We start from the raw sequence: 22,566 nt of genomic DNA, 5'->3' as shown, positions 1-22,566 counted from the left end.
TTAGACGAGTGGCCTGACATGTCCTTTAAATATTCTAATTGGCTGTAACAAAATATTTGGGGCAGCAACATTTTTTACTTAATTATTAAATTGGCTATAAGGGAAGGAAAGGTAGCCATTTTCCTGTTTGTTTAAAGCAATAAAAACCCTAGAAATGGGCAATTCCCCCTTTGATATTAATTAAAAAAATATGTCAAATATTATGGGGATCCGAAAAGCAGTCTTAACACATACAAGAATCCAAAGATTTATTTTAAGTGAAAGAAAACAGGTTTTCATTCTCCTTACCTTAACAGCCTTGTTGAATTTCATGCAAAAGTCCCTAAATATTTGGAAGCATTCCTCCAGTTTCATGGTTTCTTTGTCTTCACAGAAAAAGTCAATAAGTGTATTTCCTTGCCCCCGTAATTCTCGTTTCCAGTATTCTAGTTCTTTTAGTTCTTTTATAGCTAACTGCAGTAAAACAAATACATTGTAAAGCAGACATATTAAGAACTTTGAAATCCATGTTCCCATCTATGAGCTATCGCCTAGTCCAGTAAATCAGGACTTGGAGTGTAACACTCTACAATGTATAAGCAGACTTGTTGTCATTTTATTAAGAGATCAAAAGAGTAATTCCAATTAACAACACAGGTCATTAAGTTAAGGGTTAAAACGCAAAACAACAGGTTTCAAACTTTAACTCTCAGAACAATGCAGTCAGGTTGGATTTGCCTCTTATCATGGTGCACTAAAAATATGAGCCTTCTCATCTACAGCTGCTGATTCTTCCAAATGCCTCTGACAGTTGCCCCAAATGACTTTGCCTCTCCTGATGGCAGCCCCCTTCTCTCCCTTAAAATTTACCCCTTTCACAAAGGGATTTGATGGGAGATTGGGTTTTCAACTAATCAAGAATTTTGCAAAATAAAATAAAATGTGTGCTCTCCATGGATACTTTCTAATTTTTCCACCCAAAACCTGAAATATTTTGATTATGAAATGATGATGTTGTGCCTTATGGGAGTCATAGTTTGATTGCTTCATGCTCCTATTTTCTTCTATAGCCCAGGCTAACCAGTGGGACTACATTTTCCATGATGCAGCATGGTATTTCAGTTTCCAATTTTCCATGGAAGATCCAGATAATATTCCACCCCCTTTTCATTGAATAACCTCCCTCTCCAAATTCTGACTAGCTCTGGTTGTATTTAAACACTATAGCATTTTGAATATACACACGGTGTGAAGGCCTTTCATGAGGAAGTTGTTCAGATACTGTCTGTGCTGGGCATCAGTGTAAGAACTTTAATGAGAATCTATGTAATGTTTTATCTAAAAAACAGGAATGGACTTAGACACTTTAAATCCAAGCCACTGACAAAATGAAAGCTAAGTGTAAAAATAATTAAAGAGAAAATAGTGTTTGAAAAAGCTTTAGAAGTTGCAATATTGGTCTAAAAAATATTGAGTGAATTATCTTACTCTCTCCCTTTTCTCTTAAAACTATAGATGTGAACACAAATAATGCCATCACCTCTTTTATTAGTTTAACTGAGAACATGGAAGAGCAACAGTCTTAAAATCAGAAAAAAAAAATGAAAATAGTGCCAGAAATATTAAAAACAACCTGGTAAACAAAACTGCTGTATAAAGTAGCAATTTATGTCAGCAGCCTAAGGTTTATATAGAGGGTGGAGTGGTTTTGTTTGTTTGTTTGTTTTGTGGGCAGTGGAAAATTACTGTAGAAATAAAGCTTTGCTTGTCAGTCTTTACACACACACACGCGCGCGTGCGCGCACACACACACACACACAAAGCAAACAAAAGCTGGATTGAAGATAAACAGTACAATTAGCTCTAGTATAAATATTAGTAGCTTATTCACAAGAATGACATCATGTAAGATGATATATCAGCATTGTTGCTGCCAGTAATTTCAAAAATGAAAGTATTATATAAAGCATATATTTGTAAAGTGAAAAATGGTTCCAAGATTTCACTTGCAATCTGTCCTTAGCAAGGTTTTAATGCTACATAAAGGTAGCAATTAAAATATAAAAAACATGTTAAAACACAACATTAAGAGTCTTGAATAAAAGCTAACAATTAAGAGTGCAGACAGGTATTTCATTCTTTTCCCACCCTTTTTCTCCATAAATTTCACAGCTCCTGACAAAGTGCAAAGGATAATCCATTAACAGCTTCTGTAAATTTAAATCACAGGTACTTTATCAAGTTTCTTGGTAAATGCTTTATTCTTATGATTAAAACGTATACAAAGTATTTTAAAAGACACAGGACACACTCTTATACTTCCCAAATATAGATTCTTATACTCAACACTACCTTGTAAAAGGTGTAATACTACATGTGTCAAGATTGTTTCAAAAGTTAAATACTCCATTTATTTACATACAAAAAAATTGCAAAATCAAATAAAATCACCATCCAAGAGCCACGGTAGAGTTTACGCTATAATATATGCTAAGGGTTAATCCATAGCAAATTTGTCAAACATACGAGTAGCTAAAAACGTCCCTTCAATCTCCCAACAATCTGGGTTTGAAATGCTCAGTACAATCTCAATTAAAACTGACATGCTCCAACATAACAAGTTGGTAAGAATCTAGTTTCTGCATGTTAAATAAAAAGTAGTAGAGCCATGCAAATAATCTGATATTCTAACCGCTCATCTCTGTCAGCCATTTCACAATAGTTAAATATGCTTTGCTTCATTAGCCCTCAAGGCAACATGTATCCAATATTTTCCCTCTAAAAAGTGTAGTACTTTATAAACTCATATTTGACAAAGACAGAATTGCAGCATGAACAGCTCTGAACAGATTTATGATGAGGAATGTTAGAGTGAATCTACTGCCTGTTAACCTACCTGTGCAAATTATGTTAGACTGAGAAACACTACTGCATTGAAGTGATATTAATATATTAGCAGATGCATTCTACAAACCTTGATAAAATCTTCCATCTGGTGAAAGAGTCCTGGGTCCTGCCGAATATTGTTTTTAAGAGATCTTGTCTTGGCAGATAGAGAATGAAGTTCTGCTTCTATATTATCAATGGATAATCTAAAAAATAGCATATACAGGGAGCACTTACTGACAGAAAGGAGTTGCCCTTTTGCTAGGTATAGCATGCTTCATAAATCTGTCATAATACACCACCTATACATCAAACAAGACCTGCCTGCTTGGTAAACCTTCCCAGAGCAGAAGGTAAGAGTGAGCAGAGAAATCTACCTATTATTCTTTATTTGAAATATTGAAAGGTTTCCTAAGTTTTCTTAATGGATATATTCCTTCATGAAGTCACAGCAATCCAGCAGCCACAATATTTCATCTTCTACTATATTACCTGAATAGGTGCAAAAAAACCCCCAAACAAACCCTCCTACACCACGTGTGACAAGTAAGTGTGGCTTGACCACTACACAGCCTATTTGCCTAAGAATGGCTAGCTATCACCAAAAACAGTGCAAGTTACAAAAGAATCTCCCCCTCCCCCTCAGCAGGTTTGTTATTGGGGCAATATCACTCATTAGGCAGGGCAGTCCAACAAGACCAAGACTCACAGAAATAGCCCTGCTCTTACAGAACCTGAGTCTCTTTGTATTTGAAGACCTAGTTCCTATAGTTTTTGCAGCCTCACTGCAAGTTAATAGCAAATAACTGAGTCTCTCAAACATCTTAGCAATGGCTCTTTCAGGGTAAGTTACCATGGAGAGATAGTATTACCCTAACAGCGAGTTCAACACCACCATAAAATTTAAGTTTGGAAATGAAGCATTAATAACTTCTCCTTGATGACCCATCATTACTGATCACACATACTCATGCTGGTTAGCAGGCATTTCACCCACAGCATGATTTTAATTACCACCACTGCTCTTTTACATGTGTGTGAATTGCAGTTCACATGATATGCTTCCTTGTGTACACAGGGCTGGTGATGATGGCAGCAGCACCTGTAATTATCAGTATTGGAGTAGGCAGTGCGCATATCTATGGCTATGAGGTAAGCTGTTATTCCTCAACTTCCTTCATCTCCACAGAAACACTCTCTGCTCCAGTGCATATCACAGAAGCTTCAGAATTCTGCATCCCAGTGTACTGCAAACCCTTTAGCAGACCAAAAAGTCTGCAGATGACACAGACTGCATTTTACAAGCCTACAAAAAAGAGCAAGGGAGTGCAATAAGAAAAGGCAAGGTTACTAATTTACCAGAGGGCACTATAACAAATGTGCGATTTTTAAGGTGTTCGGATTTTTAAGGTGTTTATCAGCAGCTTCTACTCGTGAGTTTTTTATCTTGTTCTTATATATATGTTTTGGTTTGTTTCATTTTTGTCTCACCATTGGATTTGGTCATATTAAATGACAAATGTTCTGTTGTAAATTGGACCTGGCCAGAAAGCAGTTCTTTCCCTCCCATGAAAAATTTTAAATTTGAGGGGAAAAAAAAAAAACTTTCAGCTAATCAGGGGCACAGAAGTCAAAACGTCTAAATATTTCACAGGAGGAAACAGACGGACAAAAACACATTTCTATTTTGAGAGAGCCAAAATGGAAGTTCTCTGATTACTCCCTGAGAGGTCTGGGCTCCCTAGCAGTCTGCTAGGTGGGCTACTAAGGAGTAAAAGACAAGACAGCAGGAAGCCAGGCAGATATCTGAAAGATCAGAAATTTTAAGCCAGGTCTATTGCCAACACATACACACTCTGAGGATCTTGAAGTACTTTACAGACATTAAATCAAGACTCATATCCATGAGATAGGAAGTCTCTCCATTTTACTGATGTGGAAAGAATTTAAGTGGAAAGGTGAAGACAGAGAGGTGATGGCCAGGATTAGAATTCAGGGGCTTCTAGCTTCCAGTTCTATGTTCCAGATCATACACTGACTCATAAAAAATGTATTGTTTAGCCAGGTATAAATTAATGCTTGCTGTAGAATTATACAATTCAAAGCCTCAGGTTGAGAACTATACTTAGCCCCAGGTATTATAGTTTTTTTCTTCTATTCACAAAATGAATACAATGTGTTCATTTACATGCAGGCTGTGTCTACATTGGCACCCTTTTCCGGAAAAGGGATGCTAATGAGACAAGTCGGAATTGCAAATGCCGTGGGGGATTTACATATCCCCCGCGGCATTTGCATGAACATGGCTGCCACTTTTTTCCTGCTCGGGGCTTTGCTGGAGAAAAGGGCCAGTCTAGACGGGATATTTCAGAAAATAAAGCTTTTTCCGGAAGATCCCTTATTCCTGATTTTAAGAGGAATAAGGGATCTTCCGGAAAAGGCTTTATTTTCCGAAAGATCCCGTCTAGACTGGAGCTTTTTTCCAGCAAAGCCCCAAGCTGGAAAAAAGCAGCAGCCATGTTCATGCAAATGCCGCAGGGGATATTTAAATCCCCCACGGCATTTGCAATTCCGACTTGTCTCATTAGCATCCCTTTTCCGCAAAAGGGTGCCAATGTAGACACAGCTGCATAGTCTTTCTTCCCTCCCCCACCTAAGAGAAATGGGAATCCAAGCTTGTAAAGCAAGTTCATATAGTACAAGAATGGGGTGGTTCAATATTTGACTGTCCTATAGACTTATAGTAGAGTATGTATTATGGAGGGAGAATCTTAAGGCTATAAAGGCAAGAGGTGTTATAGAAATGGGGATATGTAGTTTAGAGGAAACCAGAGCCACTAGACATCTTTTTTTAGTGTACCTGGTTACAGATCTGGAAAGAAAGGTACTATAATAGATATCTGGACATTATTCTATAGCGCAGCAGTAATAGTAACATGAAACTATTTTAAAAACATGATCTGTAGGCTGATCTTAAGTACTATGTATGTGCATTTACCTAGTTGGACATTGTGTTGACAAAGGCAAAAAACCCTATAAAAATCAATCCATCAGAAGCGCTAAACCTGAAAGTACATTGAAAATGGAGCCCTGAAAGCTATGGTAAACACTTGTAAAGATCTCAGTTTTCATGCCAAAGCTCTATGAATGTGCTTCTGTGTAACACAAAAACAAGTCCCACGTCTCCTTTTAACAATAAGTTCTCAGTTTGCTTTGCTTACCTGGCTGCATCATGAATGTGCTGTAATTTTTCTGAAAAGGTTAAAAGAGCCTCATCTTTCTTTTGTGCTTCCTAAAATTAAACAAACAAACAAACAATGTCCCTTTAACATTCCATTACTCTGCTAAAATCTAAGTAAAGACTGTTTCTAAAGCTTTGGGAAAGGCAATTTGTTTCTGTATTCCACTGCTGCTAGATTCTATTTTTCTTTCAGTTCAACTGAGTGAATTATTGGAAAAAAGCCTCACTTAAAGGAGGACAAGGATCAGACCTAGAGAGTTTAAACAATTTCCATTTCACAGAGCACAGATAATAGTACCTTCTTCCACTGAAAACAATCCATGTGCATTAAAAGAGAATGTTAGGGAAGGGCAATTGACTAATGCTCATTGTTTGGGCTAATACAATATTTCCTGCCTAACCATCACCTAATACTCTTTTAGTTAGCTGAAGGGGTCTTGCTGATGAGAAAGCAGTTAAACCAGTTTGCATGCAAGGATAAAAATCACAAGTGGATGTATTTAAATCTTTCCCCTTCCATGGAGGGAAGAAAAGTTTGGTCAAGAGAGTCACTCCAGATGCACTTCCAATTCATTCCAAATTGGAAAAGGCAAAAAACCCTAAAAGAGATGCAACAGATTTGATACCTTTGAGTCAAGCAGTGCAATGAAATAGCTCATTTCTCTTCAGAAGTTTTAACAGAAAGAAGTTCTTAATCAAAATTGAGAGCTCCTTTAACAAGTATTCCAGGACTGTAATAGACAGGGGGATTTTATACTTGAAAGACTAGACTCCCCCACCCCAAAATACCAAACAGTTTCTGCTGAAGATTTAACTGGTCATCTTATTTGTTCAGCTTTCTGTGGATAGGATCACCATACATGGGTAGGCTAGTGGAATGTGTGGAGGCAAATAGGGAAGGGTTAGGACAGGAAACTTAGCATTTAACCCTCTTAATATATATACTGTTTCCACTCAACTAAAATAAACTCTCAGACATTCATGCTTCCCTTAATTATAACAGCTATTAACAAAGATGGTAGTTTTTACATACCAAAGCAACAAAATGCAGCAGATTCATCCCAGGTTTGTTTGCTTTTGTATCTGCCAGCTTGAGCAGTGATGAGAGTTTAAAGCCAACTGCATTGCCAGCATAACCCCCCTAAGAGGAAAAAAGAGACAGAGAAGGCATGTGACAACAGTGGTTTGCAACAATCAATCAATCAGGCTCTCCATTTTGATGCACACTTACTGCATTCATAATATTCCCAGCCTGAAGGACCAAGTATAATATGGAATGTAGTTCCTCACATGACATTAACTCTGTAAAGAAACAAACAGAAAATTGCTGTCTGGAGGCTATTTAGAAATATATACAGTGTATATATGATACGTAGATTATCAGTTACCAAAGTCCATTTAATCCTCAATCTTATAAAGGTATGAAATTTTTTTTAAAGAAGAAACTGCAATTGATTGAAAGTTCATGGGAGAAAATGGCACAATATAATCCAAAGCCACGGGCCCAGTTGGCAAACCACAAGTACGTATTCAGACCTTAGCTCAGCTAGTGTAATGTTTCCAAGGCAACCACCAGTAGCTCCTGAAACACTGGGGTCAAATCCTGCACAATTCTGAGTGCCTCATAAGAATTACCATCCATCCTCATCTCCCACTAACTTCAGAATGAAGCAAGCATGCTTAGCATCTTGCAGGAACTGTTCAATGTCAGACAAAATCGGGACCTTGATTCCTAAAGTCCCCCAAGCTGCGGACTCTCTGCATAATCAAAGGACACTGAGTTACAATAAAGACAGCTCTGAGACATCACAGATGGGGTATAAGTCTATATCAAAACATTTTAAAAGTGTATTTCCAGGTAGGGACGTTAATGGTTAACTGATAGGGGCTGGAGTAGCCCCCTGCCCACCTCAGGCCCTAAAGCAGCCCCCATCTGTGGTAGAGTGGCAGGGGGCACCACTTTAGCCTAGCCAGGCAGGAGCAGTTCCGCTGCTCTCCTCTCCCATTTACTTGGTAAATGTCTACCCATGTCTACACAAGCCACATATTATTTCAAAATATATTTCAAAATAGTGAGCGTGCTATTTCACCATCCTGGTCAACCTCATTGCACGAGAGATAAGAGATGGCTCAAAATAGCACGTTATTTCGAAATGTGGCACTGTATAAATGCACCAAATTTCAAAATAAGCTATTTCAAAATAGATTCAAAATAAAATACACAATTTGCGTAGCGCGTTTAGGGTGCTGTGTAGAAGAACCCTTCATGTTTAACTGGTTGAACAATTAAATGGGATTTGACATCCCTATTTCCTACAGAGACTGCTTATGCAGAACACATCAGTAATTTAGATGAAAATATACATGGACATTTTCAACAAGATTCAACTTAACACACATGTACATGCTTAGAAACTGTCATGATAAGTACCTAGAAACAAGTGAAACAGAGATAAGAAACTATGAAAAGTTAATAGAACTAGCATTCTACAAAAGCTGTAGAGAATAACAGATCTTTGCAAATGTGCAAGATATTCACAGCATGGGAATAAATACTATAAAACATTATATTTTATAAGGCTTGATGAATATATATCCATTCAAAGTAAAATGTGGAACCCTTACACTGTAGAAGGCTTAAAATAAACCACTTGCAATCACTGCCTTGTGAACATTTTTTTTAACAAAAGAAATTATTTTGCTCCAAAATTAGCACTATTTAAATTATCCTGTTTAATCCAACACGAAAATTGGTCATTATGAAAGCAGTCAGTAGTGGTACCCTGCAAACCACTGTGCTCTGTGTTAGCGGCCTGTCAAAGCACAAGGACTTAATTAGGATTTGACTGCTGGACCGAACAAGCACTCTGGCGTCTATAAAGTTTAGAAAACAGTGAGTTCAGAAGAACAGAAAAAAATGGTTCTATAATAGATTATATGTGAATCCATTATAATAATGATTTTGGTCAATAAGTATTGCCACTTTACAGACAGGCAGCCATAGAGAAATGTGAAAAGGATGCAGTAACTTCAGGATCCTTGGCCTTGAGAGCAAAGTAAAGATTCAACAGATACACACCCTCGTGGAATGTGTCAGAGGTTAGTTAGCATCCTTTAAATAGCTACTAGGTACCTGAAATTCAAGATTTATTCTATATAAGGCAGATTAATCAATGTGCTTGCAAAAACAAGAATATAATGCATGTCACAGCATGTTTAATTACCTTTCATAGCCGATCTTATAATTTTCATGTCTTTCTGCAGTGAAGTACAAGAAGGTACGAATTCTCTTGTTAGCATCATAGCTTCAATCCGAAGAGAATAGCTAGAATATAAACAAACTATGCTTTAAAACTGAGAGCCAAAAGAGAGAGTTTGTCATGAATAGAATAAACCTAGTACCTCCTTACTTTGGCACCTTGATTAGTAAATACATAAAGTAATCTGCTTGACACAGTTTTGCTACATCTCCATCAAAGGCTTTTAATTTCTTTACCTAGAAAAGAAAGAGAGACAATAAACAACTTAGTCTAAGGTAAAGATTAAAAACAAAAATAAAAGGATACACCTTTACTAAAGAGAAGCAAATTTAACAAAGCATGACAGTCAGTCCAGAAACTTTAGGGGAGTCTTGAAATCAGAGTCCCCTTTCAGAAAAATAAGAACCAATTGCACCTCCTTCAGTCCCATCATGTTAGTAGGATGGCACAAGGGAAAATTAGCAAGTCATTTTATTACATACCTCCCATACCTCCACAACTAGGCCTTTGTGCCATCTTGCGAGTGCAAACAAATAGACAAAGACCCCTGTCATAATATTTAGAGAACAGTGGCCCAGTTGCAACGAGAATTAGGTTTATTTTGATTGCTCTATATGCGAATCTCGATTGTAAATAGGTGAATTTCCTGTCTGACAGGTGCCAGTAATTCAGGTGATCACAATTCTGGTGTACCCTTGAAAGTCAACAGTGTTCAGTGCTCACAGAACTAAGATGATCTAACAATACATTACAATTTGTAATAAGTGTTATACTTAAGTTGCAGCATATTTTCATCACAGACTTGCTTATTCTTGGTCTCAATCTAAATGCGAACTTTGGGGGTATCTTATTTAATAATATTGAAGCCAAAGCCATGGAATCATTGTAAGTTGTTTTGTGTGTGTGTGTGTGTGTGTGTGTGTGTGTGTGTGTGTCTGACTGTCTGTCAAGATTTTAAATTTAAAGGAAACAAAAAAAAAGAGCTCAACTTTAGAACTTCACACAAAGCCAGTCCCCCATGAGGATCGGTCACCTGTACAGCTTTGAAAAATAACAAAAGAAGATACAGTACTACAACCACATTTCCCTAACATGGTTATATTTGATGCATAATAAGGCCTTAAACTATACTACTGTCTATTATATGTGCCAGAGACTCATCGCACTGTGCACTCATCACAAAAATACCCAGAACCACCCTTAACTCAAATACAGACATCATGTGTAAATGAAGCAGACATCTCCCGCTGCCCATTAGTCTCGTCTGTACTCTCCTCTTTCATCATGGCTGCGTCAACAGTCATACACACTTTGGAAGCCCCAGATACAAACAGACTGTTCAGTGAAGAAGTATGCTGGTCCTTGTTAAAGCACACCTGCAATTTTGTCGAGATAAGTTATATTTCCCAATGTGTAGAAATCATGCATAAAATTGTGCCCACATTCAGCCATCCTCCTCTCTCTTCCTTCACACACTTTGTATCTAATCTGACCCTCACATTTCTCTTACACCTCACATACATACAATTCCATCCTCTTCCCCTTTCACCACACCACACCTCAACTCACTGGCAGGCATGGAAGGCCAGCATTCAATTTTTAGGAATTACCAACCAACCTGTTCTAGGCGAGGGATTGTTCAGGAGGCCAGAACAGTCTTACCTTCCCATTCCCAGTGCTGTATCAGGATATCAGCCATTCATAGGCTGCTATGATTCAGCACAGGATCATAAGCCTCTCAGAACATCTAGACTTCAAATGAATTATTTGAATGGCTTTTACTTAAGGCTTGCACTACATATGGATGACACACCTGCCACTCAGATATTAATGTTCTATTCTTTTCTTTCTTGTTTAAGATGGGGAATAGTCTTATTTTTAATTTTAAAAGATTCTGTATTATAAAGCATTGTACTTTTTATGACTTTACGACAAAAGGATCCTACCTATCACCACAAAACGACAAAAAGGGAGGGAATGGGCAGAGGAGTTATTCTGCTTGTTTTCACAGTAAAAATGCAAGATTTGTATGTCTTGGAAGACACTAGAGCTTCAACTAAGTTATGGACTTTTTAAAATAAAAGATCCCCCACAAGTGACAGATAAGGCTCTGCAGCTGGACCTTTTTTCACCACTGTTAAGCCTCATAGAGAGCTGGGTAAACTTAATATAATGGTAAAGAGACTGAAAGCTGCTGGTGCTTTGTCAACACTAGAGCTCTCACTTTAAAACATACCCTGAAGAATTCTTCCTTCCAACCCACCACCCCAGTACTGTTCCCTTGTAAAGACACAGCCATACATGACATGAGAACTAATTAAGTTTTGACATTACAGGAATCAAGAGACTGAAAGCAGAGTAAAATGAGAGATGAAAAGATATTTAGTCTCACTGTTTATTTTTGTGAACTCCCAGTGCCTAATGAACATTCTACAGAAAAGAGGCTTTGTTCAAGATTTAACTCTTGATGCTTCTACTAAGACACAAGTCACCAATAAACCATTTCCAGGGCCTCCAGGAAGTCTTCCAACAAAGCCACAGAACACCAGACTGGATATCTTTTTTAAAATAGTGCATAAATATAGCAAAGTATAAAGAGCTGAAAAAATTAGACAGCCAATAAGCCCCCTTTCTGAGCTCAGGAGTCCAGCCTCCACAATAGCTTCATATTAGCCACTTTAGTTCATTTTCCCCTGCACTGTATGTTCTTTGCTGTGCTTCTTAGGGAAGCAGCACAAAACCTCACCTATTAAATTGTAATACCTATACAAGGAAGATATTAGTAACCCATTTTACAAATGTGGAGGACAATAGCACAGAGAAGCTAAAATATCCTTTCTGCACTTTATGATCTAGTGTATTGTAACTATGTCCCCATATTACACATATACATTTTACAGCATATAGGAAGTCTAATGCAATATCTAAGACAAAACTGTATCCTGGACAAACATTTCTATTATATATTTTCAGTTTTAAAAAAAATTCAGTCACCCGAGAATGAAACAGAAAAAGATGCCACAGGCATGTTTTCAAACTTCTCTTTGCAGCCACAAGAACTAGAAAAGTTTTTCACATGCAAGTCACAATGCTCTCTTAATCACATGACTCCACATGGGCCTCTCATTAACACCCAAATATTATAATTGCCACAATGAAGTCACAAGAGTTGGCAACTCTATTTGTCATACACTTAACAGACATTCCAATGGACATTGGATAAGTTCACAAATGATTTGAGAACACACACACAAAAAGTTACAATTTAAAAAACAAAACAAAAAAATACCCCGTGAAAAACTCCACACACAATGAATAGGTAAGACACTCCCCTAAGCATTACAGTCAAATAACTAGCGAGGATATTTTAATGCATGTGTACAAGGGAGCATAATAAAACTTCATCTCTTGAGTTGCAGTCTGAAGGTATGTCTACACTGCATTCCTCTTTTGAGAGAGGAATGCAAATGCAGAGGAACGAAATTGCAAATGAAGCACGGATTTGAATTTCCCGTGCTTCATTTGTATAATCATATCCGGGTGCTTTTTTTTTTACAAGGAGTAAGGGTAATTTCGAAAGAAAGGTTTTCTTTCAAAATAACTGCGTCTAGACAGCATTTCTTTTCTCGAAATAGGGTATAGCGCCCGGACACAATTATGCAAATGAAGCACAGGAAATTCAAATCTGCACTTCATTTGTAATTTTGTTCCTCTGTATTTGCATTCCTCAAGAGAGAGAGAGGAATGAAATGTACACACACCCTGAGTTGCTGTTAATTTTCCATTCACTTTTTAGATGTATTATATGTTTGCAATGGCAATAAACACACAGATTTTACATAGACTCTTACTCGAAGGGTAACTCTAACACTGCATGCTTATTTTGAAATAAGCGATTCAGGAAGAAATAATCCAAAATAGATTATTTTGAGGTAGCTTGTCTATACTACGGGGAAGCCTCAAAATTAGTCCAAGGCAGTCTTCCCTAATATGGACGTGCTACCTCAATTTAGAGATCCAGGGGGCACTGAGGAGTAATCACTCTGAGTAGCCCAGAGGAGGAGCTATTTCGAAACAGCAGCATTGGAGCGAAATAGCTATTTCAGAATAGGTGTTATTCCTTGTAGAATGAGGTTTACAGAAGTCAGAATAAGATGTCTGTTATTTCAAATTTATTTCAAAATAATGGAATTGCTGTGTAGACTTTTGCATTGTTATTTCGGAATAACAACCCTTATTCCGAAATAACACTGCTGTGTAGACGCACCCTCACTTTAAAATTCACACTCACTTTAAAATCTATGATGAAATGGAGAAAGCCTGACGTCATTTGGTTTGAAGATATCTGTCACCAATATTTAATTATTTAAAGTCAGGAAAGCCAGTAGAAGAGTTTTAAGAAGTTTTCTTTCCCACATACACAACATTAGTAGGAAGATTAATTTTATTTTATGAATACAAGACAATTATGCAAAGCTCCTGAATGAGAGTAAAGAGTTCTTGACTGAAAGTGTATCAGCACTACTCCAACTCAAAAGGGGTATGTCTACACTACAAAGTTAGTTCGACCTAACAGACGTTAGTTCGAACTAACTTTCATAGGCGCTACACTAGCGCTCCGTTAGTTCGAACTTAATTCGAACTAACGGAGCGCTTAGTTAGAAACTAGGTAATCCTCATTCCACGAGAATTAAGCCTAGTTCGAACTAGCTAGTTTGAATTAAGGGGTGTGTAACCCCTTAATTCGAACTAGTGGGAGGCTAGCCCTCCCCAGGTTTCCCTGGTGGCCACTCTGGCCAACACCAGGGAAACTCTACTGCCCCCCTCCCGGCCCCAGACCCCTTAAAGGGGCACGGGCTGGCTACGGTGCCCGTGCCAGGTGCAAGCCTGCCAGCACCCAGCCAGCAGACCCTGCACCTGGCACGGATCGAGCCACCCACCCGATGCCCCCCAGCCCTCCCCCTCTTCCCGGGACCAGGCTGGCGGCTCCCGGGAGCTTGCCCGGGACCGCAAGAGGCGGGCACCCGCCTGGGCTAGTGCAGAGATCGTGGACCTCGTCCACGATCTCCGCACTAGGCACAGGAAAGCGGCCGGCTTGGGCAGGAGAGCTGCCATCCTGGCCACCCAGGAGCAGGTGTGCAAGAGAATCAAGGGGGTCCACTGAGATACCCGACTCTGAGCCCTGAGCTTACAATGGCCGTACTGAGTCAGACCAAAGGTCCATCTAGCCCAGTAGCCTGTCTGCCGACAGCGGCCAACCCTAGGAACCCTGGAGGGGATGGACCGAAGACAGTGACCAAGCCATTTGTCTCATACCATCCCTCTCCAGCCTTCCACAAATCTTGGGCAGGGACACCACTCCTACCCCCTGGCTAATACCACTCCATGGACCCAACCTCCATGACTTGATCTCATTTCCCTTTAAACTCTGTTTCCAGTTCTAGCCTTCACAGCCTCCTGCAGCAAGGAGTTCCTCAGGTTGACTCTTTGCTTTGTGAAGAAGAACTTTCTGTTACTAGTTTGAAGCCTGCTACCCATTCCTTTCCTTTGGTATCCTCTAGTCCTTCTTTATGGGAACTAATGAAGAACTTTTCTGTATGCACCCTCTCCACCCCACTCCTGCTTTTAGAGACCTCTTCCTGTCCCCCCTCCGTCTCCTCTTTTCTAAGCTGAAAAGTCTCAGTCTCTTTAGCTTCTCTTCATATGGGACCTGTTTCCAACCCCTGATCATTTTAGTTGCCCTCCCCTCTTCCTGCCTCTCTCTTCCCCTCTCCCACCTCCTTTTTCCAGTCTCCCCCAGTTTTGTTCAATAAAGACAGATTCCATTTTGGAAGACACGTTATCTTTATTTTGTACATCAAGAAGAGGGGCTAGGGAAGGGTAAGTGGAAGGAGGTGAGGGAGGAATGGGGTACGAGCCCCCGATGGGGAGGACTGGGCTGGCTCTGCGGGCTTCTGGGGGTGGAAGCTCTCCTGCAGCCCCCCAATTGCCCCCTCTCCCCAGATGGCAGCCTGCGGCAAGTGCAGCCGGGCTGATGGCCGAGTGCTGTGATGTGCCCTCAGGACTGCTTTGCAAGCGGGACACCCCTGAGAACTGCCTGTCCGGGGTGGGGGTCGGGACCCTTTAAGCACAGCCCTCGGCTAGCCTGAGACAGCGTCTACAGAACTCAGAAGTTTTGTATGCTTCTCCACGCTCTAAGTCCTCCTCTGATGCCCTGCCGGCACTGCTTCCGGCCATCCTTAACCCCGGTTCAGGGTCCACTTAATGTGGACATGCTAGTTCGAATTAGCAAAACGCTAATTCGAACTAGTTTTTTAGTCTGGATCCGTTAGTTAATTCGAACTAAGCTAATTCGAACTAATTCGAACTAAGTTAGTTCGAATTAACGTTGTAGTGTAGACGTACCCAAGGTGGCATCAGTACACAATGGGATAGAAGACCCCTCCACTATTCCATATTACGACATCACTGTGAAAATACATGGCATTTTAAAAAATGGGGCCCTGTTCTCACAGTGCTTACCAGCTAGATTAAACAATGATACATGGGAAAGCAGCTAAAGTGCAAGGAATGGAGATACCACATATGAAAAGCCCTTCCTCTTACATGTGCAATACAGTGAGGAGACAAGAAAAGGAGACAGAGGGTGCAGTCAAAAGAAGACTACAGCTGATTGAAAGGGTAAAGAAGAATGTGAGAGGAGATGAACGATATAAAGGAGGGGCAGCACTGAAAGAAAGGAAGAGGATACAATTTTATGTGGAAATGAAGGAGGAAGCAGAGAGATGTTTTCCAGTAATCTAAGCAAGAGATTGCTAGTATTTTTCAGACTAAGAACAAGAAAATAACAAATTTTTACGCTTTGTAAGGAAGAATTAACAGGATGCATTGGTAAACCTGAGCAGATCTGTGTATGGTGAGCTATACTATCAAAAATCTGTACTTGCAATACATACTTAAATGAATGTAGTATGGTGGTGACTAACAATTGTGTTCCATGGACTCCCTCAACTCTTACCAGTTTGGGCCTGTTCAGCAGTACAGTTGTATGCATTAAAAGCAGCTAGAAGATTCCCTGTGGTGTGGTCAGTATGCCAGGAAAAGTAACTTGTCAGCTATTTTAATGGGATATAGGCACAGCAGCATAGCTGGAATCTTCTCTAAAAAAGGAGAGAGAGTTGGGGATGTTTTTTTCCTATCTGAGATCCCTAGCATGGAAGACTAGCACTTTTCCTTGATAAATATGCAGAGACTGACAAGAAGTGGGCGGGAAGGAGGAAGCAACAAATACAGATTTTTCTTTCTTCTCCTGTGTTGAGAGATATGGCAGGGCAGTACTGTACATGAATCATTCCAGGAAGATCTGTGATTGGCAACTAATGATTTGTTGCTGCTTTTTTGTTTTGTTTTTAAACCTATCTAGAAAAAAATGTTTGTTTTTAGCCCAGACTTCTGCTTTTGAGGCCATTTTCTGTGGATACAAGCTTCATCAATTTTTCAAATCGCACATTTGAAAATGTTCAAAAAATTTGTGTTTGACAAAATCCTTCATAACAGTGTATTTTGATAAATGCCAGTATTCATCGTTTCACAAAAAACACTGAACGAAGTGCCATTTACACACTATACTAACAACTCTCATAGGGTGCCTCTAGACAGCACCCTTCTGTCAGAATAAGCTATGCAATTTACACTTCACAAATTGCATAGCTTATTCCAAGTCTAAATCGAAAGCTTATTTTGAAATTTGGTGCTATGTAAATAGCGCCAAATTTCAAAATAAGATACTATTCCGACAATTCACTTCGAGGGTTCAAGGATGCTGGAATAGCATGCCTGCTATTTCAGGAAATAGCATGCGCTTTTAAAGATGTGGTGTTGCTATTTCGGGATACTTCCGGTATCCCGAAAGAGCAATGCAGTCTAGATGTACCCATAGTGACCAACTAAAATGTTCTTAGTGTTGATACCTTTTAAATGCACATAAAGAACACTAATACAATACAATTTCAGTGGAGAAGGCACACAACATTTTGAAGGCAACAAAATAAATCCTTACTTATTGTTTGATTATCCAGCCTTATTTTAAAAAGTTGTTCCATCTAAAAAAGCCTCCATAGAAAGATAGAATAACCATTAGTGAGAGGTCAGGGAGGGGAACAAATTGTTAAGATATAAAACTTGTAACGTAAGTCAAGCTGTTAAGTGCGAAACACTGAGATAATAGGGTTATTAATCAACACTCTCTAGGACACTGATAAGATTACAGCATAAATCAAGTGTTTATTCATGAGTGCTGGTAAATTTTAAAGATTGTGGATCAAACTAAAAACAGCATGAGAATTCAGAGTCGACCTCCACAGCTGAAACAAGCTTTATATCACTGTATCATGCAAACTGCAGAAAATCTCTGAAGTACCAGCTAGTTGTATAGGGGGAAAAGACTGTTCAGGACACACCTGAGGATGGCTCCTCAACCCAAACCACAAGACAGATAAAGAGTGCCCGGAAAGAGGTCTACAAGCATCCAAGCTTCACACCAGGAACTCTTAAGAATTCTGCAAAGGCCAGGCAGAAAACAGGATGATGTGCGGTCTTCCTGGAACCATGAAGTGACCACAAGATTAGGTAGACTACTGAAGTTCATACACAAAGATCCACTGACCTCAGGAGTGCCTGGTGAGGAGGGCCCTGAGAGGCCGCTTGGTGAGGGGCCACCAGTCACGTGACCTCCCCAACCGAGGAAAGGGCTGGGACAAGACCCTTCCACCCCAGGCCCTGTCTTTCCCCACCCCAGCAATACCACATTCCCGTCCCTACTCTGCCCTCTCCTGCCCCTGCCCCTGCCCCTGCCCCTGCTCTGTCCCCCTCTTCCCTGTCCTACCAATGCAGCCCAGGGGACTAGCAGTGTCAGGGACCAGCATCAGGGATCCTGTCCTCTTGCACTCACCAGTGGGAAAGCAGAGCAACATGGCCCCAGCTGGCTCTGCTACCCTGGCTGTGTGGCTTCACTTCTAGCTAGTGAGTGTGGGGGCGGTTCTGCCACTCCCCAAAGTGATGCGGTGGCTAGGGAGCAAAGCGAGGTGCGGCCACGTTGCTCTCCTTTCCCTTCCACTGTGGGTGAGTGCAGAAGGGCCAGGCGGTGCCAGGGCCTCCCCCCCCCCCCCCAACCTCCTGCAGCTACTTCCATGCCTAGGGTCTCTGGTCCCTCCAGTCCATGGTGCTGGGGGTGCGTGCGCTTCCCCCCCCCCCCACCCCCGACTGGCCTGGTGCATATTGGCATTAAATGACACTGTTTCAGATGAAACCTCAGAGATTACACACCACTTCAGATAAGATAAGGCTACTGCAGGAGAGGAATATGATTTTTTTCCCCATTGGCAAAGGAAGAGAGAAGGCAAAAGATTCTGGAATTGTACCACTGACTAGATAAGTTGTTAAGTGGTAGACAGTTTTGATTTTGTGGAACATGAGTCAAGCTACTCAGGGAAGAGGGAGTTGTGCAAATCTGAATGGCCTCCCTCTCAATAGAAGGGGAATCAATCTTTAGAGGACAGGCTGGAAGGTATTTAACAAGAGAAATAGATGAACAAAAGAATAAATGAGCATTCATTTGGTGCAAAATAAATCAAGGTACCAAGGGATTTGAAGAGAAGAAATTCAGTTGCCTACACATGAAATATAGGAGTCTGGGTAATAAAAGGAATTGCAACTGCTCATTTATAAACATAAATTTAACTTAGTAGGTATTAATGAAATCTGCTAGGAAGAGTCACATGACTGTAATATTAAAATCACTGGTTATAACTGTTTTATATAAGATTGAAAGGGAAAAGGGGGAAAGAAAGGCACACGCTGTCAGAAATAGAGCCCCTGACCTCTTGGAAACAAATGACCCTGAATCCTTATGGATCGACCTTTTAAGAGATAAAGCATGTGATAGGATACTAGCTGGTGCCTTCTATAGATCACCAAGTCACACTAAAGAACAGAACCACCAGCTTCTTAAGTATCTACATGTAGGGGTTGAAAAAAAAATTAAATTATTGTGGAGAACTTATATCTAAGGTCTCGTGCTGCCAATATTAAAATGTTCTTTGAATTTATAAATAACATAATAACAGTTTCCTAACAAATAATGTCCAATGCTACATTGGAGATTTCTATATGAGACCTAATCTTGAGAGATGAAGACGAATTAACCACTAAAATAAAAAAGTTTGTGTTTGCTTAGGTGCAAGTGATAACTTGATTTAGGGTTGCCAGATGGCTTCAACAAAAATACCGGACACACTTGACATTACATCACAATCTACATTACATCTTATTTAGAAAATACCAGACATTTATATTTTCTCATTTATATTTTCACAATTTGTTTCCCAAACAGAAAGTTCAAGTACTGGATTGTCTGGTTCACAACTGGACACCTGGCAACCCTAACTTGATTACATATATTGTATGCAAGCAAAACAAAGTTCACAGTAATATGTCACGAAATTGGAGTTGTTCTGTAATAATGTATGAATACTGTGTTGCCCTGGTTACTAGGATGCCATGGGGGCTATAAGGAAAAACAAACAAAACAGGAAGGGGAAGAACAATAGCATAAGATAAGCTACTTTTCAACAAACACTTGACAGACAATGCCAGAACCAAAAAAGGCTTGGGAACCAGAAGATCTGAAGGACTAAAATAGTTAAGAGGAGGGGGGGAGAAATCAAACTAAGATGTAGGTCTCAGAGGGGTAGCTGTGTTAGTTCATAACTTTAAAAACAATGAGTGGTCCTGTGGCAACTTAGAGATTAACAAAAATGTACACAGGGAGTCCTCGCTATAAATCCAAGATACGTTCCAAAAAACTTGGACTTAAGCAAAACAACGTAAAGTGGGGAATTTTTTCCCATGGCTGACTTCCATTTAAACAAATTGGGGGGAGTGTTTCGCACAACTTATAGAGGGGAATGGGAGGACTTATAATGTATGAGTTCCTACAAATGTCAATGACTTTAGTGTGGAATGGATGTATACTGGGGCGACTTATAGCAGGGTCTCCTTGTATAGTATCATGAGCTTTCGTGGGCAAAACCCACTTCTTCAGACAGTAAAGCTGTGTCTAGACTACATCCCTCTTTCAACAAAGGGATGTAAATTAGACACTTCGAAATTGCAAATGAAGCGGGGATTTAAATATCCTGCGTATCATTTGCATAATCACGTCATGGCGCTCTTTCAAACAAGCGCCATTTCAAAAGTAAAACCGGGGTCTAGATGCAGTTCTGTCAAAAATGGCAGGCTTTTTCAAAAGATCCTGTACTCCTCCTGTATACAGGATCTTTCGAAAAAGCCTGCCGTTTTTGACAGAACCACGTCTAGACCACGGTTTTACTTTCGAAATGGCGCTTGTTTGAAAGAGCGCCATGACGCGATTATGCAAATGAAACATGGGATATTTAAATCCCCGCTTCATTTGCAATTTTGAAGTGTCTAATTTACAGCCCTCTGTCGAAAGAGGGATGTAGTCTAGACACAGTAGTTCTATGGCACCTGTCAGACAACATCCTATCCTGAAGCAAATTCTTTCCAGCAGCCACACATCACACCCCAGACACACCCAGGATCCTACCTCTGCAATAAACCCTGTTGCCAACTCTGTCCACAGATTTATACAAGTGACACCATCACAGGACCTAACACGTAAGCCACAACATCAGAGGCTCATACAACTACACATTTTCTAATGTGATATATGCCATCAAGTGCCAGCAATGCCCCTCTGCCATGTATACTGACCAAACTGGACAGGCTCTACAACAAAGGATAAACGGACACAAATCAGATATCAGAAATGGTAACACACATAAACTGGTAGGGGAACATATTAAACTGCCTGGGCACTCAATCATGGATTTAAAAGTAGCCATTCTTCTTCAAAGGAATTTCACAAGCCATCTACAGAGATAGAGTACAGAATTCGCTTTCAGATGCAAATTTGGCATTGTTTCCTTTGGCCTGAACAAACACATTAACTGGATGCCCCATTATAAAGCCAGCTTTCCTTATATTTAACACCTCATTGACATCAAAAGCTAGGTATGGGACACTTCCAAGCACTGACACTATGGTTGATAGGTCCTTTTTTTTCCTCTCCCTTCTTTTTTTTTTGTTTTAAATTCTGTTATAAATCCCTTTTTTCTCGTCTCTCTCTCTCTCTCTCTCTCCTTTATTCCTATTTCAAAGACTATTTTGTCACTATTACAAACTCCCGAAAGGAGGAATACAGGTGCCAAAGCCAATCAGACCTTCTGGGTAAGAACAACTGATAGAGTAGGTCATGGGTAATCTATTTGAGACTATGACTACAGTACTAAGCCAGCATAGCTACATTGCCATAGCCATGCCAGCATTTTAATTTCAGCACCCTAAACTACTTTGAACTCTACTTTAAAATTAAACTAACTAGATTTCAAATTGACAGAGCCCCTTTACATACAAATCCCTTTAACGTCATCTTTAGATCATATATATTCCCTCTCAAAGTTATAGACCTTACAGCTATACATGTTATCTGTGCACATGCCAAAGTAACTAGCATGGGTTAAGGGCCTGTGTTTGAGTACAATTAACCAGAGATGTGTAATGATGTTGGTTACATGTTTGAACTGAAAGCATGTTTGTTGACTGAGCAAGTTGTTAAGCATTTAAATATTAGGATATTGAAATGCTATTTGTTATGTTTTGAAAAATCAATAAAATACTAAATTTCTCATTTAAAAGTAACAGTTACATTTAAATCTCATCACAAACATGCTACACCTACACTTACAGTCTCAAAAAAAAATAATGGTTCTAGTCTGTCCAGCCTAGCTACTAGTTCTTGCTCCTTCTAAGTTCTGGGCTTTCAATTTCTGTTTCTCAGTAGACTAAAAAGTATTGTGCAAAAAGACAAGCTGGATAGGATTGTTTTTGTTGTGTGCTCATGTGCTGGTGGACCTTGGCCAAGCGCTGCAGAGGAGTTAGTAGTAAAGGCATTGTTTTAAAGACAGACAATATAGAGGAAAGGATGGAGGCAGCATACAAAGGGACAGTGGAGAGGACTGGAAAGAAAAAGGGAAGATATTACTTAGCACACACACAGCTTCCTATATTCCCCAAATGTTTTTGCCACAGAAAAACTGTAATGGCTTCTGGGCATAAGAG

At 39.8% G+C, this 22,566-nt stretch overlaps 1 protein-coding gene across 4 annotated transcripts in view; it reads right to left on the bottom strand.

Annotated features, from left to right (window-relative positions):
* The window catches only part of FHDC1 (FH2 domain containing 1), a 57,172-nt gene that overhangs the window by 8,070 nt on the left and 26,536 nt on the right, over positions 1 to 22,566 (bottom strand). For all 4 annotated transcript variants that reach the window (XM_075930068.1, XM_006111563.4, XM_075930070.1 and 1 more), the window contains 7 exons: positions 9,517 to 9,602; positions 9,331 to 9,431; positions 7,338 to 7,408; positions 7,140 to 7,247; positions 6,087 to 6,157; positions 2,954 to 3,071; positions 289 to 453 (listed from right to left, as the gene is read on the bottom strand). In XM_075930068.1, coding sequence (XP_075786183.1) covers positions 289 to 453; positions 2,954 to 3,071; positions 6,087 to 6,157; positions 7,140 to 7,247; positions 7,338 to 7,408; positions 9,331 to 9,431; positions 9,517 to 9,602 — 720 coding nt within the window. The remainder of the gene's footprint in view (positions 1 to 288; positions 454 to 2,953; positions 3,072 to 6,086; positions 6,158 to 7,139; positions 7,248 to 7,337; positions 7,409 to 9,330; positions 9,432 to 9,516; positions 9,603 to 22,566) is intronic.

The sequence above is a fragment of the Pelodiscus sinensis genome, chromosome 5 (assembly GCF_049634645.1).
Source record: "Pelodiscus sinensis isolate JC-2024 chromosome 5, ASM4963464v1, whole genome shotgun sequence".
In the NCBI taxonomy this organism is placed as follows: domain Eukaryota; kingdom Metazoa; phylum Chordata; order Testudines; family Trionychidae; genus Pelodiscus; species Pelodiscus sinensis.
The sequence above is the reverse complement of the archived record's forward strand: the minus strand, read 5'-3'. Positions and strand labels throughout refer to the sequence as shown.